The sequence below is a fragment of the Corylus avellana genome, chromosome 3 (genome assembly GCF_965113065.1).
Source record: "Corylus avellana chromosome 3, dhCorAvel1.hap1.2, whole genome shotgun sequence".
Classification (NCBI taxonomy): domain Eukaryota; kingdom Viridiplantae; phylum Streptophyta; class Magnoliopsida; order Fagales; family Betulaceae; genus Corylus; species Corylus avellana.
The window spans coordinates 628,864-653,108 of NC_142492.1; the positions used below are offsets into that span (position 1 = coordinate 628,864).

Genomic DNA, 24,245 nt, shown 5'->3' on the forward strand with positions numbered 1-24,245 from the left:
AGCTTCTATTAAGTGGTCCATGAAATGGGGTACAGAATGTAAAAAAGACATGAAAAAGCTTATCTCTGCCATCATTTAAATGTAGGGGGGGGTGGGGGGGATCCAACGTTCGAAAATATAAATATATATATCATTGGACTTTCGCTCTTGTTCATTTCAAAAAACCCAACGGATACTTTCATTTTTGCCTTTATTCCATGTCTTCGATTTGACCCGGCCACACCCACTAGCAAGAAGCATCAAAAACTCGCTCCATCTGCTTGACACATGGTCAAATAGGTGATTTTAGGATTCATGTTTGTCTGTGAGGAAAATGGCCAGCAAAAAGTTGAAAAGGAAAAGAAAAAGAGTGAGAGTCCCATGTTACTTTTAATTTTCTCAGGTTAATGTACTGCCATTAATTTCCCACCCACCAGCTGCTTTTTCTTCTTCTTCTTCACCAAACACTAGGATGTGATCAGTGGGTGAAAAATACAGGAACCTTTTTTTTTTTTTTGTTGTGTGTGTGTGTCTTATTACTCACATAAGAGGCAGGATCTTAACTTGACATAGAGAATGATCCTGGTGTTTAGGGTTTAGGATTATGTCGTGTGACTTTTATGTATTGAATGAATAATCACAGTTGTCTCTCAATTTTTTGTTTGTGTATAAATAATCGATCAAACATCAAGAAATACAAACAATTTGTACAAGGTTTTTTTTGTTTTTTGTTTTTTTTTGTTTTGTAGTTATCTATGTTCTTCGTTTTCTATCTCTAATTTCTAACAATGTAAATTCTAATTAATATAGACTATGAAATGGATCATCTCAATTTTACTTTATATTCTATTGATCAGAAGAGGGATTACAAATAGAAATTTTTTTTAAAAAAATAAAAATATATATATTTGTACCTTTTTTCTAGTTCACCTTTTTTGAAATTTTACAGCGAGAAAATAATGGCCATTTTGATGTTGAAATAATAAATTTTGGAGGTTTAAGTCGGTTTATATGACCATATGGCTATAAAACATAAAACATGAACGAAAGAAGCTTAAATATTAAATAATGTTAGAAAGAAGACTCATATCTTTCTGTGTTATCTTAAAATTAATGACTTTTAAAATTATTATTTAATTATAATTTTAAAAGGTACATCAATTTTGAGCCGATTTAAACATGTGTTGATGCTAGAATTGAAAGACACCTGCCCTAATCTCAATAGATCCAATTTTAGGACTTAAGGATTTTTAAGGGCTAAGATTTAAGAGACGTCTTGGGACTTACATAGAATTAGAAAATATGCAGGAAGATAGTCTGACCATCAAAATCACCAAAAAGACTTAGTGAGGAATCACATTAATGGACGGTCACAATCCATCATCTTCGCCATCATGAGCGAGTAGATATAGCATGCCAATATAGATCATAGGGCCACATTGTTTGGCAAACACCGTTAACATTAAATGGGGCCACAAAGCATCATAGTCCAAAGCTTTATAAAGCACCTTATGCTATGCTATCATTTTGGCCAGATCCTGCCGTCCAGTCCAACGATCCAAGGGTCCCACAGTAGACCACACTTGGCATTCACTTGATTTTCCACGTGGAAGGTCCACCCCAAGTCAAACCCACCCTAACCATTGACCAGATTACTTCTAACTCCGTCTACTATTATTTTACATTGAGAAATGCTCTTTTACATTTCCTCAACAATCAAACACAAGTCGTAACTTTTGTCATGATTTACGAATTTCATTAGAATTCAATACAAAATTAATGAGTTAGAGTTAATGAGTTTGATCTGTTTAAACAAATGGGTCTAATTATAGTTAACTATAAATCTTATATTTATGTCTTAATACGATCCAAACTCAACACACGATATTAATAGTTAACAATTTTGATATAATTCGAAAAAAAATTTCAAGTAGTTAGGTAAACACTAGAGTGTGGGATTGAATCCCGCAATGAAAATCTTTATGTTTGATTAGTGTAAATTACTTTAATTTTTATTGATGTCCTGGTGGGACTGAGTCAGGTTATGACTTAGTCGGACTTAAGGGAGTGCCTACAGTTCTTAAGCTCCTAGCGGATAAGTACTATAGTCACGCTAAAGTAGAATAGTCATAGTTGGTATCCTTTACCTGTTTTTTTGAATAGAAAAAAGAAAACTCACAAACCATACATTAACCCAATTTAAAATTAGTTAAATAGAGTTGAAAAGTCTAAACTATTTAATTAAATAAATCAAATTATAATTAACTTATATATTCTTGTAATCGTAATTCATCTCGAGAATAAAAACAAATTGTCACACACCTATTTGAACATCCTTAGTAGACTCCGTTAATGCACTGTGGCATGTCCTTTGTAATATTTTATTTGGGTCCGGGAAGGCCAGGCCAAGATACCAAAGTTTCAATTTCACCCATCAGGGTCTCTGGCGTGTCTCTGTCTCTGTCTCTGTCTCTCTATCTTTTCCATTCAAATTGGAGGCTAGAGCATTTAATAAGCCTATTGTAAATTTGAATGCTCATTCACAACACACGAGAACCTTGCTTCACCTTCCATTTCTGGGTGCAGATCGGATCTAGTTACCTAGCTAGTTCTAAAACCACAACTTCAACTGCAAATCTGCAACTCAGTGTCCTGCTCTGTTTTTTTTCCAGGATTTTTCCTGGAACTGGATCATCAACACCCTTCAGAGGTAAAGTCACAGAAATGGCTGCACTTAAAAATATATATCTTGAATTTGCTACTCTTGCTTCAATCTTCTTGTTTGCAGAAACATTGTACTGTTCTGTCTTTCATCACCTCAGTAATGTTGTTGTTTTAGAGGTTTAAGGAGGTTTTAGCTGTGGTTGATGTAATTCTTGTTCATAAACAGTTCCATTGACTGAACTTCTTGTCCAATTCTGTGCTTGTTTTGCAGTAAACAACATTGTTTAACATATTCCTCATAGGGAGGGAGTGAAGACAAAGATGCCACAAGAAACCGACTCCCATTCAATTTCAATGTCTCCTTGCAAGAACTTACGAGGATTAAAGGCTTTGGTTCCTAACAATGAGGCTTCATACACTGAGGAGATTATCAACGACCATGAATTAGCTCAAAGAAAAGCCGGAGAAGCAGGTACTAGCTATTCTACAACCACTACTTCCACCATTCTTCCTAGTTCTTCTATGCTTACGAGAATCCTTCTAGCCACTTCATATAAAAATTAAAAAATTAAAAAAAAAAAAAAATCTTCTAGAGATTTGAGTTTATATATATACTTGAACAATTTCTTAAGATATTGAAAGATATTATTTTAATTCAATTTATAAAATTAACATATATTTTTTAAATAAAAATACATGCAAAAATTATCATGTATTTTAATAAGAAATGATAACTAAGAATTTAAATAAAAACATTTGTCTAATCTTTTGGAGGGTTATAAACTTTGCCTTTTTCTTTTGCCAAAGAGAGGGTGGGTGGGTTGGTTGGTCCCATAATAATCAAAACACTAGGGGGGGAAAGATAAAATTTAAAGATTATGGAAAACATCATAATGTTGCGCCAAATGCGGGCAATCTAATGGTGTAAAAAATAATGTGGGTCCATAATTTCACTAGTTTTTGTACAGTAGCCGAAAGAAGGCCCAAATAAGAATTTGTTTGGGGGACAATCGGATTAATTAGGCCTCCTTCCTTAGAGCACGGACCATATTCTTGGTACAGTGAAACAAACATGGCAACTAATGAGAGGTAGGGTCTCAACTTTTGTGGGTAGATGATTAAAGGTGACATGATTTATTAGGTTATACTCTGTTTGGGATACATATTTTACTGCACAATCGCATTTATTAGGTTATACTCTGTTTGGAATTTCATGTAGATTTGCAGCAATGGGATATGATTGTGGCTCACCAATTGAGGTTAAAGCACAGTTTAGGACTTCGTGCCCAAAGTTGAATCCACAACAAAATAAAAATAAAAGGATTCGATATTTGTTTTACTCATGGGTCATGGCTGAGCTGATTTGACAATTTACTCTGCCTCTGTCCTATAGTGGTAAAATAGTAAAGTTTATAGAGTATTGTTCACTGCTGAGAAAAGCAATGCCCGAAAACATTATTTCTTTATTAAATAATTTGATTATACTAGTATGTTATATGGTCTATTTATTAAACAAAAATGTAGTAGGTGAAATAGAGTACAAAAGATGAAGAATAATTGGAGTAAAGATTAATTTTGGGGTGGTGCAACACATAAAGAACCGTAGAATTTAGAGGCATTTTAATTTTTTTTTAAATAAATATTAAAAATATTTCAAACATACTACCCAAAATATTATAGATTAAGTTGAAGAAAACTCTTACGACCAGTTTGGATATGCCATGGATGTTGGAAGTCTCACATTGCTTGAGTATTAAGGAGATGTGCCATTTATGAGGGTTAGGAGAAACCTCAACTCTTAAGCTAACTTTTGAGTTGAATTAAGATCAATATTTTTTTCTAACATGCATCTTATTCATTGCATGTTTGTCAATGGATGTAGCAGCCAAGCTTGAGTATGTGCTTGAGAGTTTGTTAAGTGTTGGTGTGTGCGTGTGTTTCAGCTTCAAGGAGGTACAAAGCAGCAGAATGGCTGCGTCAGATGGACCACGGCGCATCAGCAAGCCTGCCCAAAGAAGCCTCCGAGGAAGAGTTCTGCCTTGCACTCCGCAATGGCCTCATTCTCTGCAATGTCCTCAACAAAGTCAATCCCGGCGCTGTTCTCAAGGTTATATTCTTGTGCTTCATGCTCATCTTCCATCACAAGCAATACAATGCTAAATTTCCTTCTTTTCTTTTCTTTCTAACTATTTCCATCATGTTTCCACATGTGAAGCATTCTTTTTGTATTGAGATGGGTTTTTGTTACTTCTATGAAATTCATATAGGTGGTGGAAAATCCAGTAATTGCCGTTCAGTCCACGGAGGGAGCAGCACAGTCTGCAATTCAGTATTTTGAGAACATGAGGAATTTCTTGGAGGCTGTTAAAGAAATGCAGCTCTTGACATTTGAAGCATCCGATTTGGAAAAGGTTTTTGTTTCTCCTTCAAGTCCTGCATTTGCTATTAAACATGCATATTGGTTGCAACCTTTTAACAATATGAAGTACTATAAAACCATATAAATTTCAACCTGCATTACTTCATTATGTTCAAAGTCACATCAGTTTGTGATTTGATATTGAGAGACTGCCTTTGCTAGCAATGAATTTGAGTAACTTGGGATTTTCAGGGGGGCTCATCAAGTAAAGTTGTGGACTGCATTCTGTGTCTGAAAGGGTATTACGAGTGGAAGCTAGCTGGTGGAGTTGGGGTTTGGAGGTATGGAGGCACTGTGAGGATCACATCCCTTCCAAAGGGATCTCCATCCTCCATACTTAGCAGTGAAAGTGCTGATGAGTCGGTGGATGAATCCGATTCATCAACATATGAACAGCTGTTAGAATTTCTCCATCTTTCTAGTGAAGTCTCAATTGAAGAATCCAGAACTGCTAATGCTCTGACTTTCCTCTTCGATCATTTTGGACTTGGACTTCTACAGGCTTACCTCAAAGAGACTGATGGGATTGAAGACTTCCCTTTGAATGCAATGGTAGGTAAGACTCTTTCCATTTTGTTGTACAATTGCACCATTGCCAGTCATTATTTGGATTTCTCCAGACATACTCCTTTATTAATTTCCTGTACCACACAAACATTGAGGATATAAGATTGAACACTAAATTTTTTTGTACGTATATGATATGGCATATACAAGTACCAATTTCTATCAGCAAAAATATTTATCTTAGGCCCCATATGCGTATAATGTCTAGTTTCGTGGTAAGGATTAGATATGAGGTTGTGATTACAAAATTCCATTAATCTTTTTCATTTAACCCATAAATGGAGATTCTTTTGTTTTATGGGGAATCTGAATTGATTATATGGTGAAAATTTGTAGGTTATTGATACTTTGCTCAGTAAAGTAGTCAAGGATTTCTCGGCGCTGCTTGTTTCCCAAGGCACTCAGGTAAGGGTTTGGAGTGCCATTATGTGTCTTTTTAGTACTCTATTTAGAAGTACTGCCATATAATTGATTTTCCAATATGAGTACTGTCCTTTTAACACTATGTATTCTATAATTTACTTTGCACTATTTTCTACAGCTTGGATTGTTTTTGAAGAAAATATTGAAAAGCGATGCTGGCTCCTTCTCAAAGCATGAATTTATAACAGCCATTTCACTCTATCTTAATCAAAGAACTAATTTGCTGTCAAGTGATTTATCAAGATTCTGTGTTTGTGGTGGGAAACGCAATGGTACTCGGCATAATGTCAATCTTTCTGCAGACCATGCAGAACTGATTGATTTTCAACAGAAACAGCTTGAGGTATTAATAGAACTTATTACTCCTTTTGCACTGTTTCAAGCGGTTTTTCCTTAAAAAAGTGTCTAGCTTATATTGAATTTTCTTGGTAACAGAATTCTAAAATACTGTTCTCCCTTGGATATTTATTCTCACATTTCTTGCTAGGCCAACTGCAAATTTAATTTTTGACATTTCCTTCCATATATTGCATGTGTACTAATATGTACTGTCTTGGATGTTTTAGGAGCTAAAATTATCTTTTCAAGAGGCAAAATCAGAGGTGAAACAGGTCCACTCAGCCTGGGAGAAAGAACTTAGTAGGCTTGGTGAGAAACCAAGAGACTTGATCTTTCTTGAATAACCAATTCTCTTAAAAGTTTAAATTGATAGAAAATGGGGAATTTATTCATTCATTAATGTTCTAACACCCTTCCTGCCTACGTGTGGGCTTAAATTCTCTGTCAATAAGCGATGCCCAACACATAGAATATTTAATTGAAATGAAAGGTGAATTACGGAGACAAGGTTCAAACTCAAGACTTTTGCTTTGATACCATGTTAAATCACCAATTCTCCTAAAAGTTTAAGCTGATAAGAAATTGTGAATTTGTTCATTTAATTAATATTCTAACAATCTTCTTTGAAAATATTCTTGTGGTTGAACATAAAGGTTTCAATTAATTGTATTATGTTTATCTATGAAGACTTGTGTAAAATTACATTTTTTGTTGCCTCAGAGAATCATTTTAAGGGCCTTGAAGTAGCCTCCTCTTCCTATCACAAGATTCTAGAAGAAAACCGCGTACTTTACAATCAAGTCCAAGACCTCAAAGGTATCCATCTGAAGCTTTTTAATCGTCAACTTGATCATTTATATGTTTTATCAGATGTGGAGCTTAGCGAATGAAATTGGTTTCTTACAGGAACCATTAGGGTTTATTGTAGAGTTAGGCCCTTCTTACCTGGGCAATCAAATGGGCATTCTACTGTAGACCACATAGGAGAAAATGGAAATATCATGATTTACAATCCCTTTAAGCAGGGCAAAGATGCAAGACGAGTATTTGCATTCAACAAAGTATATGGAACAAATGTCACACAAGGTATGTTTTGGTTTAATCTGCTTTTAGCATCAGCTACATATGAGTGAATGTAATCCATTTGTGTATAGTTTGTATATTCGTGATATTTTTTTTGAAGATTAATCATGATGATTTGTTATTATTCCTATATGCAGAGCAAATATATGCTGATACTCAACCATTGATCAGGTCTGTTCTAGATGGTTTTAATGGTTGTATCTTTGCATACGGACAGACTGGCTCAGGGAAGACCTACACAATGGTAATACACCACATATGTGTCTGTGATCAGTAGATTTCACCATTCAAATGGTATCTCATACATATTCTATAAATATGTACCTACCACTTTGGGTAACAAAGTTTTTCCCATTCTCATAATTGCATATCATACAATCATCATATAAGCAACCTGGACTTTGTTTGATATGGTCCTCAATTTCCAGTTAGTTTTTCTTTTTCTAAGCAACTTGGCCTGTGAATAATGATGGGTTCCTTCTTGGATTTACAAACTTTCAAATTTTTAATTGCATGGCTTGTTCTTTTTGGTGTTTTTTTAGCTCTTTGTTGCACAAGGGAAAACATTCTCTTTCATGAACCTGAAATCTTCTCTAGCCATCAATGTTAACCAGATTATTAATCTAAATTTGATGAAAATAGAAGGAAAAATATATTGAGCAATCAACAAATAATTGTTGTCTTAAAATTGATTTATATGACCTAAATAACAATATTTGTCTATCCTTTTCATAGAGTGGCCCAGATTTGACCTCTGAGGAGACATGGGGTGTAAACTATCGAGCACTTCGTGACTTGTTTCAAATATCAAAGGCGAGGGAGGATATCATAAAATATCAAGTTGGAGTCCAGATGATTGAAATATACAATGAACAAGTGAGGGATCTATTAGTCAGTGATGGCTCTAACAGAAGATATCCTTTACAAGATTTACATGCTGCTATTTAGATAACATAATAAGCCTTCCTGTGTATTTTGTCCATCTGAGTTTGAATTTTAATCTAGGATTTGATAAATTTATATACCGTATTGTTACTTCAGTACCTTAACTCCATGCACATTAGATATACGAAATAACTCTCAATTGAATGGCCTTAATGTACCCGATGCAAGTTTGATTCGGGTTACATGCACTCAAGATGTTCTTGACTTGATGAGAATTGGCCAAAGGAATCGTGCTGTGGGTGCTACAGCTCTAAATGAGAGGAGTAGCCGTTCACATAGGTAGATGGCTTCTTTTCTTGAAGTTTATGATTCTTTTTGGTATTATTAATGTTACTACCAATTATTTTACTAATGGTTTTTGGGTATGGCCTTCCTTCTGCAGTGTTTTAACTGTTCATGTCCATGGAAAAGAGTTAGTTTCTAATTCCATTCTTAGGGGTTGCCTCCATCTAGTGGATTTGGCTGGAAGTGAAAGAGTGGATAAATCTGAAGCTGTTGGTGAGAGGCTGAAGGAGGCCCAACATATAAATAGATCACTTTCTGCACTTGGAGATGTCATCTCTGCTCTTGCACAAAAGAGTACACATATTCCTTATAGGAATAGCAAGCTTACTCAAGTATTGCAAGATTCTCTAGGTAACATGTCAATCACAATTTCCTCCTAATATCTTTGTTGCCTCCATCGTTCTTATCATTTTTCGTCTGAAATAGGTGGGCAGGCAAAGACATTGATGTTTGTACATATAAATCCTGAACTTAATGCTCTTGGGGAGACAATTAGCACACTCAAGTTTGCTGAGAGGGTCGCCTCCATAGAACTTGGGGCTGCCCGGTCTAATAAAGAAACTGGAGAAATCCGAGATCTCAAAGAAGAGGTTTGTTTTTCATAATTCTCCTCTGAAATTCTACTTTTTTGACTTATTTTTCTTTTCATGAAAGCTTTCAAATTCCTTCTATCTTATATAGATATCGAACCTTCAACTGGCATTGGAGAGGAAGGCAACTGAACTTGAGCAATTGAAAGCTGGGAATACTCGAAGCACAATAGAGTCCCAAAAACCAAGACCGGTTTCACCTTTTCGAATGCCAAGGAGTGGTATCAGTAACAGCCTGAAGCCTGAAACTTGCCAGCGACCCATTGACGATACAAGAAACTTAGAGGTAAGTAACAGCAGTCAGGAGTATGTGTGATAAAACATGTTAATAGGTTTGTTTTTTTTTTTTTTTTTTTTTTTTTTTTTTTTTTTTTGGTTTTACGCTACTGCAATTTGAGTGAAAAAATGCTTGGAAGCTTCTTAGGAATGTGAAAAGAAATGGATAATCTCACTTGTGATGAAATTTGGTTTCAGGCTAGAAGTTGTTCTTCCGGAAAGCAGAGGAGGTCAAGATTTCCCTCTGCATTTGCAGACAAGGAGATCACACAAAAGATACCTTTTCTAGCTGAAGAAAGATTAGTGATCTCTGGAAAGCCAAGGTCACCGTCCCCTCCTGTTAGGAGATCAATGTCCACTGATAGAGGGTCTGTCATAAGGAGCAGGGTCAAAGCTGACACAACTGACAACCAACCTATTGCAAAAGTACCATTTCCTGCTAGAGTTTCTGTTAATAAGTCTGTTGCCGCAATGCCAATGATCCCTTCAACAGATAGCAATTCAAGGGTACATATAGGTTCACAAGAGCCGTTTCCTGCTAGATTTTCTGTTAATAAGTCTGTTGCTACAATGCCAATGATCCCTTCAACAGATAGCAATTCAAGGGTACATGTAGGTTCACAAGAGCCAGCTAAACATGATAATATTTCTGATGCATACTACAGCCTCCAGAAGATAAGCACCAAGAAAGTTTACCCAGAACATGAAGAGGAGCAGTTTAAGCAAGCTCTTAATGTAAGGCAAGGTGGCATTAGGAAAAGCAAGGCTGAGAGCAAGGTCAAGGCAAAGCATAATCAGCTGCCAGCTAAGACTCAGAAGTCTGAGATGGCAACAACATTGTTCTCTGACATGCACATTGCAGGTGAAAAGATGGAGGAAGCGCCTCGAAAGAGTGAATTCCCCGAGCCAGAAAATGAGCAAGGCCTTGTTGGGTCACCAGTGCATGGTGCTCTAAAGGTGAAAAAGCCTCAACAGAACTTCCCACGGATCTCCCAAAATCTTGAACCAAGGTATGAATGATGAAGATTTTCTCTTTCTACAGCTATTTGAAGATTGGTAGATTTGGAATAGGATCCTCTCAATTTCAAGTGCAATGAAGAAGAGTCATTTCATAGTCAGGATTTAATGTTGTTGTATTTAACGGTTAGCATTTCATTCGGAAAATTTAAATGATGTGACATCATTTACACCGTTAGATGCAGCATTAAATCATTACTATGAAATGGCTTGAAATTGAGAGGATCCTTGTGGAGTAAGTTCATGTGGTTATTGTCAATAAATGTGCATTCTTTATTAAATGCAGAGGACTAGTGGAACCCTTACTGGCTGGGAAACTTGACAACAAGGTTCCAAATGGTCTAGTTCGCTTTCCAAAGGAAGGCCCCAACGCATCAATGCCTGAGTTTAGAAGGAGTCGCTCCACACCTCGCGGGAAATTTATGATTCTACCTTGAGGATCTCACAACATAAAGCAATGATTTTATTGCCACTAATTTTTTTTTCTTTCAAATATTGTACAGTGACTACTATTAGTGTTGGCCTTCCAAATTGCATACTTCTTCTACGGGGACTCCGATGATGTTCTGGAGAGTATTATGGTGGAATCCTTCTCTTTTCCCTGATAAATATTTTGGACATATTTCTCTGTAATTCAAATTTAAATTATCTTTGTATTTTCTGGCTATAATACTTTGTGTTTTTGAGTGTCCATACCTAAAGCAGCTTTTGATGCTATATGTAAACTTTTGATCACATATGTCCTGCTCATCCTATAATTGTCAAAAACTTCACAGCAGATGATTTTATTATGTAAGTTCCATTTAGGGAAAAGTTTTATGAATTCGATCTTTCAACTACTTCAGATAATTTGCAAGTTAGCTAGCATGAAAACCATGCTTCCAAAAGCTGGATTAAAAAAAAATTGAAGAAAGAAGAAACAAACGCTTAGTCAAAGGGCATTCAAATATCCAAAGCAGCATATAACCACCTCATCCAGGCTTCAACTTTTAGTACTTTTGATTATAAAATTTATTTTTGTAGTTATGAGTATAGCTAATTTTAGCTAGGGCTAAAGCTGAAGCCTAACATTTTTATTTCTAACCAGCATTTTGCTAGTGTTGTAGTCACTAAAATTAGTTCGAAGAAAATGCAGAAGGTGGTTCTAGAAACACCAAAGTTAGCAACATAACCTTAATGCATGGCACTAATTTTAATGCTGAGAGACACTAATCTATTTATAGAAAAAAATATTAAGAAAGAAGGATTTTTTTTTGGCTCTGGACACCTCATTGACAGCCTCAGCATATATGTTGTTACTCAAAACTAACTTTTTCATGTCAGTTTTTCCAATACCTGCCTCCTAATGTTTCAACATTTTGGCAGTTTTTCAATCTGTGATTAGTTTGAGGCTTCTTCCCAATCAACTTGATGCCAGCAAATTTGGTAAGGTGGGTTCCTTCATATATATCTTCTGTAAACATACTTTTTCGTGTTCAATCTTCAAGAATTTGATTGGCTTCAATTCATAAGGGCAATCTCAGCTTTACTAACCCCAGGTAATATGAAATTTAGTATCTTTCATCTCATGTCTGTGGCCTAATATTTCAAGGTAAGCGTTTGGGGTTCATCTATTGGAGGTAGCATCAAATTAAGTTTATATGGATTTGGCTAATGATTAGCAGGAAAACTGACTTATGGGGATCAAAGAATTTGAAATGTCAGTCCATGTCTCAACATCACAGTTGCAGGTTCAATCAAAACTGACTTGGAAAAAGGCCTTAACAGTGTCTAATTATATTATGGGTGCTGCACAATTTTCCAATCCAAAACCACCATCTGAGGAGAAAGCATCTGATCAATATCAGACGACAAATAAAGTAGCCCCTCAGACCTCAATCACCTTTGTCTACCAAGCAAAAGTAGCAGAATTTCTGCGCAATGTAACAGTGACATGGTGCAAAAATCTCATCAACCATTCCCTTAGCATCACCGTGGAAAACCCTTCTGATGAAAATAAACACACTTGCAAGGTTGATATAAGGGCTTGGCAATTTTGGGGTAGAAAGGGTCTGAAATCCTTCGAGTTAGATGGGAAACTAGTAGGCATTTTCTGGGATTTTCGACAGGCAAAATTCTCCAGCTCCCCGGAACCCTGCTCTGATTATTATGTTGCCATGGTCTCCGATGAAGAGGTGGTTTTATTGCTAGGGGACTTAAAAAACGAAGCTTTTCAAAGAACCAGAACAAGACCATCCTTAGAAGATGCTATCTTGTTGTACAAGAAAGAGCATGTGTATGGAAAAAGATCGTTTTGCACCAGAGCCATGTTGGCTGATGGTGGTAAAGAACATTACATTTTCATTGAAACTTCTCTCCCCGGCGCCGGGCCCGGTGATCCTGAGATGTGGATTAGCATTGACAGCACAGTTTTGATTCGAGTTATGAACTTGAACTGGAGATTTAGAGGAAATGAGACGGCAATGGTGAACAATTTGCCTGTACAAATTTTGTGGGATGTGCATGATTGGTTGCACGGAAAACCCGGGTCAGGCCGGCCTGGCCTCTTCATCTTCAAGACGGGCACACCAGAATGTGCATCAGATGATGATCTTGATGATGATGATCCTGATGATGAAAATGAAGGTGGCAGTATATATGGCTCTGCCTCATCACAAGGATGCCCATCAACCCCAGAGTTCTGCCATTTTTTATATGCCTGGAGAACTGATCATCAGTAATTAATAGCAAGAGACTCATCTAAAACATTATATTATTATACTATGCTGTAAAAGTATTGAATAAATAATTATTATTTTTTTTAATTTATTTATGTTTTTAGGATAAGTGGAGAACTAGAGGTTCTGATTCGAACCCTGACTCTACAATTTACCTAAATATTCTATGTATTTGCTTCAATTCTTAGAGCCTTTATTTGTCCCCTTGATTGATATTTCAACATTTTAAAATTGACTAATTAATTAACAACAAAATGTGAGTTCTATGTAGTCTAGACAAAGTTTGACGACCATGAGAGTATTTTTGGCACGAAAGTTATTTGTTTGAACAAGTCAAACTAAAGACCCAAAAGTTGCATTTGGGACTAATATTGGGTCAAGGATATGCGATTAAAGTTAAGAACCGTTAACGATGGCTTATATAAAGGTTGATTGTCACCGTCGTATCATCAAAGTTAATTGGCAATGTCATGTCAGTAAAATAAAGTAGTGACGAAAGCATAATCTTATTTTAGCATTACTCCAAAATAATTTATCATTATAGACAAGGTGGGCGTAACTCCTGTGTGTAGGAGAGTGTTGGCCGTTGGGCAATAGTTGAGCCCAATGTGGTCGGGCTTGGTGTGTGTAAGTCCATTTAATTGGGCCCAGGTTAGAATAGTTAATGCCCTATGAAAATTTATTAAGTCCTAAAGCACTAAACCTAGGTTTATTTCTGAAACTCAATTAGATGGGCCTATACACACTAAGGCCCTTTACATTGGACTCAATTAGGGCACACCACTCTCTAGGTCATGGGGTGTTACACGGTGCCTTCCTTTAATAATAGGTATTAAGATGTTTGAACTTGTGAGAGTTTAGGGCTTTGTTTAGAAAATGACTAATATGTTGAATAATTTATTATCTTTTATTATAAATAAAATCAAATTAAGGTAATTTTATCTTTTGTAAGCATGAGTAATGCTACATGCTACACTTTTATCTTACTCTCATCTTTTTAGATTGATATAACAGTGTTCATCAGCTCTTGTTAAAAAAAAAAAATTCAAAGCCTATCAACCTAGTGGGATGAGAATGTATTATATAGCATTTTTTATAAACATTTATATATATTATAGTTCATATATGCATGAATAATACTAGAAACCATACTTTTTATTCCATCACTATCATATAAAGATTAGCATTGGGCCTATATAGTGGTCGATTAGGCACAAGATTTTTTGGGCTTGGATACATGAGAGAGTCCACACACGGAATTTCACAACTGGTATCTCCACGCTCCTGCGAGAAAACTGTAAAACACGCGTCCCTGAGAACAAACAAAACCCTAACCCATTCCGAAATTAGGGCTTATGCTTCGTCTCTAAAACGCAAAATCAAATTCGTAAATGGCGGTTTTGGCGGGAAATATCAGGTTGACAATCTCATCCCAGATTCAATGTCGAGTCTTCTTCATTCCCTGGTGAGAACTTTCTCTGGATTAGCTTCATCGTTTTTCTACCCTCTATTTGGCTGCGGGGAAAATGAATGAAGGAGAAAAGAAATTTACATATAGAATATTTCTGGTATTTTCTGGAAGTGGGTATTATTGTCTCAGTTTCGTAAAGGTTTTAGTTTTCTCTGGTTCCAAACAGTGAAATCTCTGAGGTCTTAAGCTTTAAACAGAAGATTCAGAATTCCCAAAATTGATCACTGAGTATTGAAAAATTATGGGCATTTAATCGTTCGGTATTTTTCAACAATTAGTTTCTTTTTGTTTATAGGGTGAAGAAGAACAATGTCACTGCCATCACATGTTTGCAGAGCAGGGACTATTGTTCATCAGTTCCGGTTAGGTACTTTCCTAGGAGATATTCTAAGATTGACAAACCAGAAAGTCCTCTGCCAAGAAAAGGTTCCAAGAAAAATGAATTTCCTGACTATTCAGATGGAATGCAGAGAAGTTTTGTTTCTGATGAGGAGAAGTCTCAAAATCAGGATCAAATGTTGAAGAACACCGTGTTGTTTGATGATGCTGAACAAGGTATTTAATATATTTTTAATTTGTTGAGCAAGTGAAGTGACATTAGTTTTTACTTTGAATGATTGTGAGTACGAGTAGTGTTTTGGTGTGTGTGATATGTGTGAGCAATGCTGTGTAACTAAGTTATGGTTGGAGATCTTGAAAGTCCGTACTTACATAATGCATGGGCTTTAAGTGGAAGGTCTGAGCTGTTAGAGTCACTTGCTCTATTTACTAGCGGGACAACAATATATGATAGGGTTCAGGTTGAAAATACATTGACCATTAGCGAATGGTTGGACAAGCACGAAGAATGCAAGTCATTGCTTGTTAGGCTTCTTAAGGTAGTATTATCATAGATTCACTTTGCAACATAAAAGAAGGACGTTCTTATAACCTTGTTTTCTCTTCATGTAATTGTAGGTTAGAAAAAGTAGATACAGATTATTCTACAGATGCCAATTGATGCAGCTTTAGCATATTGTGTTCATGTTATTAATCGGGCTCTATGTGTATGCAAAAGTGGCGGAATATGCATTAAAAAACATTATGGCAATTCTTTAGTTGGAAGATGAAATTCTTTATGATGTTGCATTTGTAGACTATGAACTCATGGAAGAGCCTGAGGAGGTTGTTAAAAAGTTCAGCATTCATCAAGGGAAGGATTGTGAACAGGATGTATCATGTGCCATTAAAGCTAAGCAAGATGCAGAAAACTTTGCAACCAAGCTACTTGCGACAAGGTTAGAATATTATCTTCATTAACTTAATCTCTTCAGGATGTATCATGCATGTGTGTTTGCTTCTGTAAGCAGAAGAAGATAAGGAGATCTGTTTTTGAGCTTGTTTTCTTCCTTTGCAGATCATTCACAGCTGTTGAAGTGAGAAAGAAATTGCTGGGGAAGAGATTTTCACCAGATACTGTGGAGGCAGTCATAAATGATTTCCAGAGAAGGTGCAAAAATAATAGTTTAGATATTCATTATGTTTAAGGCATCTGTTTGCAACTTAAAAAAAAAAAAAAAATACTTCAAGAGATTGCTTGGGTACTATTTTCTCAATTATTGGCTTTTCATTCTTTTGCAACTTGATGAGAATTGTTTTAGTTCCTGTGTCTCTTATCAACTACCTTTCACATCAACATAAGAATGATGGACTAGAAACACAGGAAATAGCATCATCAAATCTTCAGGCCATTGTGAACTTTTGGGTTTTCCTTTTCTGAAGCTGGCACTCTTTTATGTCTTATATTTTCAATGTTGCTAACAATGGCTATAAATTTGGTTTACAATGGCAGTTACATGAGTTTTCTCTTGATTATTGTTGGATCTTGTTACCTAGTGGTGACTATTCTGAAACCAGAGGGGATACCCTATAATTACATGTGTATCTGGAGTAAAAGATTAAAGAAATAGAACACTGAAACAGATGAGCATCTTTTAGCCACAGGGGAGGTCCTGGGATTTTCTTGCTTCCCCACCTTCCTGAGGATCTGAGGATGACCTTTCTAGGCTATTCTATCTATATCTCATTTTTCAAGTACATTTTCATAATTGGATCGTAAGATTTCCACTCATCCAAATAGATTTCATATACATGTCCTGTGCAAGTTTGACCCTTTTATTTTGTTGTAGAGGGTTTATCAATGATAGATTGTATGCGGAAATATATTCTCGGTCTAGATGGTCTACTTCAAGTTGGGGACCAAGGCGTATCAAGCAGGTAAGCTTTCTAGTTTTAGTACTATCGTGTCCAACCTAATGTTATGAATATGTGTCTCTAAGAGCTGTGTTGTCTTTTTAGCCATGGGCATTGTTTCTCTTTTGAATGTTATTTGATAGCTGTTTGAGTTTGCATATTACTTTTGTGGGAATTTCTTTCAATAGAACCTAAGAACAAAAAACATTAGGTAATTATTAATTATTATTTTTCTCTAAATGATTTATCACATAATTTTTTTGGCATTCTATACTTTTGTGATATATTGGATGTGGTATCTAGAAAAAGTAATCTGAGGAAAGATTGTGTAAAAATTCTGTGGCCTGTCTTGCAAACTCAGGAGTTCAGTGATAATTTAGCCCCTTTTTCTTTGTGATTATTGAGGATAGTGCAGAATTGAAATAAGTAGAAGAGCCACTTGCTGGGACAATTGGTAAAACATCAGATGAGTTTGAGAATATTATGCCAAAACAAACAGTCTACTCAACTTAGAAATCCTCGCTCATTTAGTTATTTATTTATTTTATTTTTTGAAGCAGTTATTACATCTTTGAAAAGAACACGTTATCTGTATTTCAATGAGATTGATCTTCTAACCTAAGTGTTGAGCCTTAGTCTATTGACACATGTCCAAAATGAAGGTGAATATTACAACGTAAGCCATTAAAGAAATCATTCTGGAAGCTAAATGTCTATTCTTGTCTCCGTATCTTATCCATATAAATTAATTAGTAAAGAAGTAGACTAAGATGATTATGGTTTCTGGCACTTTGCAGCTCATGGTAGACTAAAAGTGAGAATAATTATTAATGGGCTTATTGATAAATTGCTAGTAATAGCTTATCATGTGCTATTCAGCTTTGGTTTCTATGTTAGAATAGAGAAGGAAGAAGAAAATTTGATGTATAAGAAGGGAAAGAACGAGACTATTGCTTCCATTTACTTTCTGTCATTCTCAAGGGAAAATGTTGTTCTTTACATGATGGAGCATTGTTGTTGGATCAGGCACTCTTGACGAAAGGAGTAAGTGAAGTTGATGTGGAGAAAGCAGTAAAACTGGTTTTTGAGGATGGTAAATCTGGTGATCAACAGTCGAGTCTTGGCTTGTCAAAGCTTTCCATGGATAATTTATTTGTTCAGGCCTCAAAGCAGTGGCTGCGAGGTCGAGATGTGCCAAAAGAGACAAGGAAATCAAGGATAGTTCGGTGGCTTCAGTATCGTGGGTTCAACTGGGGTGTTGTCAGCACCATATTGAAGAAGTTAGAATCACAGTATCCTCCCTAGGGCACCAGTTGGATCTCTTACTTCCATAGCTTCTAAAAAGTGGGATGCAGTGCCATATTCATCACTTCACATGTAAATTGTGTGATATGGACAGGGTTACACACTTACACTCTCAATTGGAACGCGCTGTTCTGGCCAAAAGAAAGTTGGTCCCCATAGGCCTTACACTCCACACTGCTGCATCAGCTACCCTAAAGTCATCTAGGTAGAATTACCTTACGGACAGCACAGAGATGCTGTTGGTGGAGTCAATATTTTTATTTCTGGATGTATAAATCCTCATGTACCATTGATAACTCTTAACGAAATCCAGTTGTTTGTGTGGTGTATGTATTTACTCATTTTGATAGTAGTTACTGAAGAGTAGTTGAATGTAGATTCAATTCATATTTGAAAGCTTCTCTGAAGATATATAATTGTAATATCTGGAATGTTGTAAGGACCATCGGATCAATTTAATTCTTGTGTTTGCTACAAACAGGTTGGATATACTTTCTTTCTTTTTTTCTTCTAAGCAAACAGGTTGGATATACTTTCTTTCTTTTTTTCTTCTAAGCAAACAGGTTGGATATACAATACAAATGACTGAAATGAGGTGTTAACTAATCTTCTGGATCAAGATAAAACCTCGTTGAATTGATCCTTTGTTTTTTCTTCCTTCTTCACTATAGTAAATTTAAGGAGAGTATTGGAAGAAGAGACCCATAAGCGTTTTCTGAGGTCCATCTTAAAAGTACTATGACTCTCATAAGTAGCTTAGTCAATTATAAACATCATTCATCTGTTTTCTTTATGGGCAAGATGAAGCTTCTGCCAAGGCTACAAACTCAACTTTGAAATGGAAAGCAAATTAAAGCATATCATAGTAACTGCATCCAATCTTTAAAAAAAAAAAAAAAAAAAAAAAAACCCTTGTTGATATTTCCACATATTACAGGTAACTAAGGCTTTGACCGTTAAGAGTAGGGAAGTTGTTCTCCCTGTCCTGCATATTGACTTATTTCCTTCAATGTATCATAAAAGTTGAAAGAGCTTCAAATACAAGCATAGTAAAGTAGTACCTACCTAAATGTGACAGCTGAAAGAGACCTAATCCTTAAGGAATGAGGGGCAAGACATATAAGGGGGCGAGAAATCCCAACAAATTCCCCAATACAGTTAATACATTGTGTGATAAAAACAGTATAAATGACCCAAATAAATAATCCGGTACAATACCTTCCCGCCCCATCGATCAAGAAAAGGGCTACAAAAACCAGTAGTTTTTGTAGTAGACCAAAAAACAATGAGCTACTAATAGGCACACTTGTACTAGCATTAAGGGATCTTAGTTGCTGCAACGAAGTGAATTGCACTGAGATCAATTGAGCTATAGTTAGCGGAATGCTCCACTCTGGTAAAGAAGATGTGTGACTGTTGGTGACTAGGGGACATTATTATAATCGCAACCCATGTGCAGCAATTCTTTTTGTAGAATTGTCATGCTGTTTTGGTAGTATGCATACAAGTATAATATTCCTCCTATCACATATAGAGCAAGATTAATATACTTTTGCATAAGAGTTTTTCCTTGCTGGAAAGTCTCAAGTCTCTCTCACACAGCACATGGATGGGTGATGTATGGAACGTGGGACCATGTGAACACTGCTGGAAAGAGAGAGGAAGAGAGAGAGGGGTCAAGGAATCCCATTGTCTACAATACATTCCAACCATATATTCCCAAAAATACCAATCATTATATTACCTTCTACGCACCCTACAATCAATCACCATCTCACCTTCAAGAGACAATTAAGCCATCACTATTCCCACCATAATCCCCCCTCTATGGCGGAGCCACGAAGGAAGTTGCAATTTTAAAGCACCAAAATTATGTTACATAGCTTACGCTAAGACTATTTTACTAATTCAATTCAGAATTTTGCTAAATGATTACAACCACATGCAGTAGAAACTACAAAACCAAAATACATTACAATTCCTCTTGTAATCTTCTGCCCTGGTGTAATGGACCGAAGATTCCCTGTAAAAGAGGGTCTCGGGCTCGAAGTGCCTTGGCAAGTGAGCCCTGCACCCCTCTCCCACTATAATTAATTGGATATTAGAAAGGATCTTGTTCCCTCTCATTCCTGGCCTGAATATTATGCACAAAACAGCTAGCAAATTGCCTTGTGAAATCTTGATTTACAGGATTCTTAGAGGGAATCATCGGAGAAAGCAAAGGAGCAATTAGAAGAGCCTTGTGAAACTACTTTCCTAGCAGGAGATGAGGAACGAATAGCAGCTGACAAACCTCCCTTTGACATGTCAGGCTCCGGCCTTGTGGCCTCGACATGTCGAATTTCTTTGAGCATTGCAACGACATCCTTCATCATAGGACGATCGGAAGGTCGGGTACTGATGCAGAGAAACGAAACCGCTAGCGTTTGAAGCATTTCATGCATTGTAGGGTCAGCCCTCCCCCTGAGCTTTGGATCAAGAATGTCAGCCGCGTCTCGCTTGTTGGCTAAGTGGTCACGAACCCACTGAACCAAATATGCACCCCCGGGCAAAGTCGGGTCTAATGGGTGCCTTCCGGTCAAGACCTCCAGAAGGACCACACCAAAGCTATAAACATCACTCTTCTCAGTGATACGCTGCATCGATGCGTGCTCTAAAAAAGTAAAAACACCAAAAGAAAAGAAAAAGAAACAAAATTAGTTAAGAAAAACAAAATTAAGAAGCTAATTGAATTTAGGTAGAAGAAAAAAAGTAAATACCAGGAGCCATGTATCCATAAGAACCAGCAAGATGAGGTCTTTGACTTGGTTTGGTAGCATCATCATCATCACCATCATCACCATTGCTGTTCACAATTCTAGCCAAACCAAAGTCAGCAAGGAAAGGTTCATAGCGACGACCCAACAACACATTCATGGCTTTCACATCCCCATGCAAAATTGCAGGCACACAGTCATGGTGCAAGTAAGCAAGGGCATGAGCCACGCCTAAAACGACATCGTATCTAGCCTCCCACTCTGCTCCTCCCTTCCCAGCACCATGAAGAAGTGAACTCAAGCTTCCATTCGGCAGATAATCGTAGAACAGCAGCTTTAGCTTCCGATTTGATCCCCAACCCAAAAGTCGAATGATGTTTTTGTGTCTGATTGAACCAAGTGTCTGGATTTCAGAGCTGAATGCTCCTGACTCATCAGATGACCACATCTTCTTCACTGCTAGTGTTTCTCCATTTGGAATTATCACTCTGTACACAACTCCAGAGCTCCCGGTGCCAATCACGTTAGCAGATGTTAGATTCTGGACGATGTCATCAATGGAGAATTCGAGCTTATTTTGATACAGAGTCATTTCCCAGATGTCATCTTCCATGAGCTTCCTGCTCACCATGCGGGCACGTACTAAAATGTAGATTGCTAGCAGTATCAGTACTGCGCTGGCGCTAATGAGGATGGACATCACTAGCTTCATAGCTGATCTGGCGCGGTGGTCCGGTCCCATCGGAGTTACAACCCCACTGGAGATGTAGAGACCTTTGTTTGCTTCCAAGTCACTGAGAGGAAGTTTCCGAAAGAATGGAGTGTTGGGCAATTCACCAGAGAAGTCATTGAAGGAGACATTGAGGGAGACAAGGTTTTGAAGGTTTGCCAGAGTGTCAAGGTTTCCACTGAGCTTGTTGTGGGAGATATCTAGGACTCCTAGCTTGGTAAGACCAGAGAATTCAGATGGAATCTCACCTGAAAGTTGGTTACTGCTTAGATTGAGAGAGATTGCTAGTGCTGGAATTTGACCAAGTTCCTTTGGAATCTCGCCGTAGAAATTATTGCTCCCGAGGTCTAATAGTTGTAGCTTACTGCAAGACAGGATCTCTGTTGGGATTTGACCAGAAAGTTGATTCTTCCCTGCATAGAGCTTGGATAATTCTGTTAATGACCCAATGCTATGAGTCAATGTCCCCGTAAGCCTATTGTCCGAGATGTCAACGAACTGAAGGCTTTTGGGCAGAGTATCTGGCAAAAGACCAGAGAGTCCATTTGAATGCAGATCAAGAAACTCGAGGCTTTGGCATCCAGATATGGATGGAGGAATTCCTCCAACAAGACGATTCATGCTCATGTCCATGAAATTCAAACCCTTCAAGTTTCCAATCTCCGATGGAATAGTGCCTGCAAGCCTATTGCCATTGAGCCTTAACCGGTACAAGTTTGTGCAGTTTCCCACATCAGGAGGTATAAAGCCCGAGAGATCATTGGAAAGTAGCAGTATCTGGCTGAGATTTTTCAATGCAAATATCTGCTTTGGTATTGGACCAAATAGCTTGTTATAAGACAGATCAAGAGCCTGAAGCTCTCGGCACTCAGAGAGGCTCTCTGGAATATTTCCAGTTAGCCTGTTCTGCCAGGCAAAGAATAGAGTTAAGTTCTTCAGGTTGCCAATCAGAAAAGGAATCTCGCCTCCAATGTCATTGTTATCGACTTCCAGATGAGTCAGAGCATTGCAATTTGAGATCTCAGAAGGTATGGTACCTGATAACTGATTAACACTCAGCTGAAGCCCTTGAAGTTTGGAAAGTTCTCCCAAACTTTTTGGTATGCTGCCTGTCAGAAGATTTTCTGAGAAGTCGATGACTGTGAGCTCTCTGCAGCTTCCTATCTCATCTGGGATTGAACCAACTAGGCTGTTCTGCCACAAATATAAACTCTGGAGCTTGCTGAGCTCCCCAATTTTCCTTGGGACTGAGCCGGAGAGGGAATTCTGATACAAGTACAGGTTCTGCAACTCACTGCAGTTTCCAATCTCTTCTGGGATGGAACCAGACAATAGAGACGTATAAACGGCTAACGTTTGAAGTCTTTTCAGCATTCCGATTGATGAAGGAAGGCTTCCAGAAATACTGGTTTCGGCCACGCCTAACATAACCAAGTTCGTGCAGTTACCAATTTCCCAAGGCAGCTCGCCCTTGAGATTTTTATTCCCGCCTGCTCGGAAGACTTGTAGCTTTCTTAATGCTCCAATACTCCTTGGAATTTCACCGCTGAGTTGATTGTCATAGAGAGTTAGATATGCAAGACTTGAGAGGTTTCCAACATTGGAAGGAATATCACCTTCGAGGAAATTTGAAAAGAGAGATAAAGTTTGCAGTTTGGTTAGCCTGCAAATGTCCTCTGGGATTTCACCTGAGAGAGAATTTCCACTGAGATCAATGAAACTGAGCTCGTGATATTCTCCAAGTTCCTTTGGAATTGTTCCAGTAAGATTTGTTGATGATAGGGAAATGGTCTTCAAAGACCTGAGAGATTGTAAATTTGAAGGCAATGGACCTTGCAAATCTACTTCTTTCAAGCTTATCTCGACCACTTCGCCATTTGAGCTGCAGTGAATCCCAAACCAGTTGCATGGACTTGGTTCTGCAGGATTCCAAGAGTGCAGTGCATCTGTGGAGCTGTTTAAATTGTTCTTCCATGTTAAAAGAGCTCGTCCCTCCTCATTAATAGAGTAACAACAACAGAAGAAAAGAGTGTTTATCGAAAGAAGTAAGATGAAGGAGAAGATACTGGGAGAAAGCAAGAGATGCCTTAGGCTTGCAGGCATTGCTGAGAGAAGAGAACAGATGATCTGTTTTGGGATTGCAGAGGGGGGAACCCCATGTTTTGTTTATAGAAGAAAAGCAGAAGATCTGGATCCAAGAGCCCCTTCTTTATTCTATTATTATTGTAATTGGTATTTTTGTTTAGTCTAGAGATGGTGATGTGGATGGCTTTCTGGATTTATTTATCCATTTTCTTAATTTATTTATTGGATTATTCGTTTAGCCTCTCAATTGATGAGCTCAAAGTTTCTAGATGGACTTTTATGTTTTAATCTCTCTGTGTAAGTTAGATAGTCTTTTACTCGGCCAAACTGTCAGATATGAAAATGTTGCTCTGCTGATTCCT

The 24,245-nt window shown here is 37.2% G+C and overlaps 4 protein-coding genes across 4 annotated transcripts; 3 read left to right on the forward strand and 1 right to left on the reverse strand.

The window, feature by feature from the left end:
* The first annotated feature begins 2,383 nt into the window (after positions 1-2,383).
* KP1 (kinesin-like protein 1) lies at positions 2,384-11,398 on the forward strand. The gene is made up of 18 exons (XM_088514633.1): positions 2,384-2,689; positions 2,915-3,115; positions 4,587-4,750; positions 4,911-5,054; positions 5,255-5,614; positions 5,966-6,034; positions 6,171-6,395; positions 6,619-6,700; positions 7,112-7,207; positions 7,298-7,477; positions 7,612-7,718; positions 8,210-8,388; positions 8,534-8,698; positions 8,802-9,055; positions 9,131-9,294; positions 9,386-9,580; positions 9,769-10,580; positions 10,874-11,398. The coding sequence occupies exons 2-18, from the start codon at positions 2,965-2,967 to the stop codon at positions 11,022-11,024; spliced, it is 3,498 nt and encodes a 1,165-aa protein (XP_088370759.1). The 5' UTR covers positions 2,384-2,689; positions 2,915-2,964; the 3' UTR covers positions 11,025-11,398.
* Positions 11,399-12,359: 961 nt separating this feature from the next.
* Positions 12,360-13,307, forward strand: LOC132174614 (uncharacterized). Its single transcript, XM_059586246.2, has one exon. The coding sequence runs from the start codon at positions 12,369-12,371 to the stop codon at positions 13,305-13,307; it is 939 nt and encodes a 312-aa protein (XP_059442229.2). The 5' UTR covers positions 12,360-12,368.
* A 1,328-nt stretch (positions 13,308-14,635) lies between these two features.
* LOC132173305 (regulatory protein RecX family protein) lies at positions 14,636-18,788 on the forward strand. The gene is made up of 6 exons (XM_059584761.2): positions 14,636-14,769; positions 15,071-15,330; positions 15,911-16,052; positions 16,172-16,264; positions 16,944-17,031; positions 18,034-18,788. The coding sequence occupies exons 1-6, from the start codon at positions 14,696-14,698 to the stop codon at positions 18,310-18,312; spliced, it is 936 nt and encodes a 311-aa protein (XP_059440744.1). The 5' UTR covers positions 14,636-14,695; the 3' UTR covers positions 18,313-18,788.
* A 1,285-nt stretch (positions 18,789-20,073) lies between these two features.
* LOC132176718 (Leucine-rich repeat receptor-like protein kinase family protein) lies at positions 20,074-23,995 on the reverse strand. Its single transcript, XM_059589002.2, has 2 exons — positions 21,072-23,995; positions 20,074-20,965 (listed from the first exon to the last, which is right to left on the reverse strand). The coding sequence occupies exons 1-2, from the start codon at positions 23,899-23,901 to the stop codon at positions 20,508-20,510; spliced, it is 3,288 nt and encodes a 1,095-aa protein (XP_059444985.2). The 5' UTR covers positions 23,902-23,995; the 3' UTR covers positions 20,074-20,507.
* Positions 23,996-24,245: the final 250 nt, after the last annotated feature.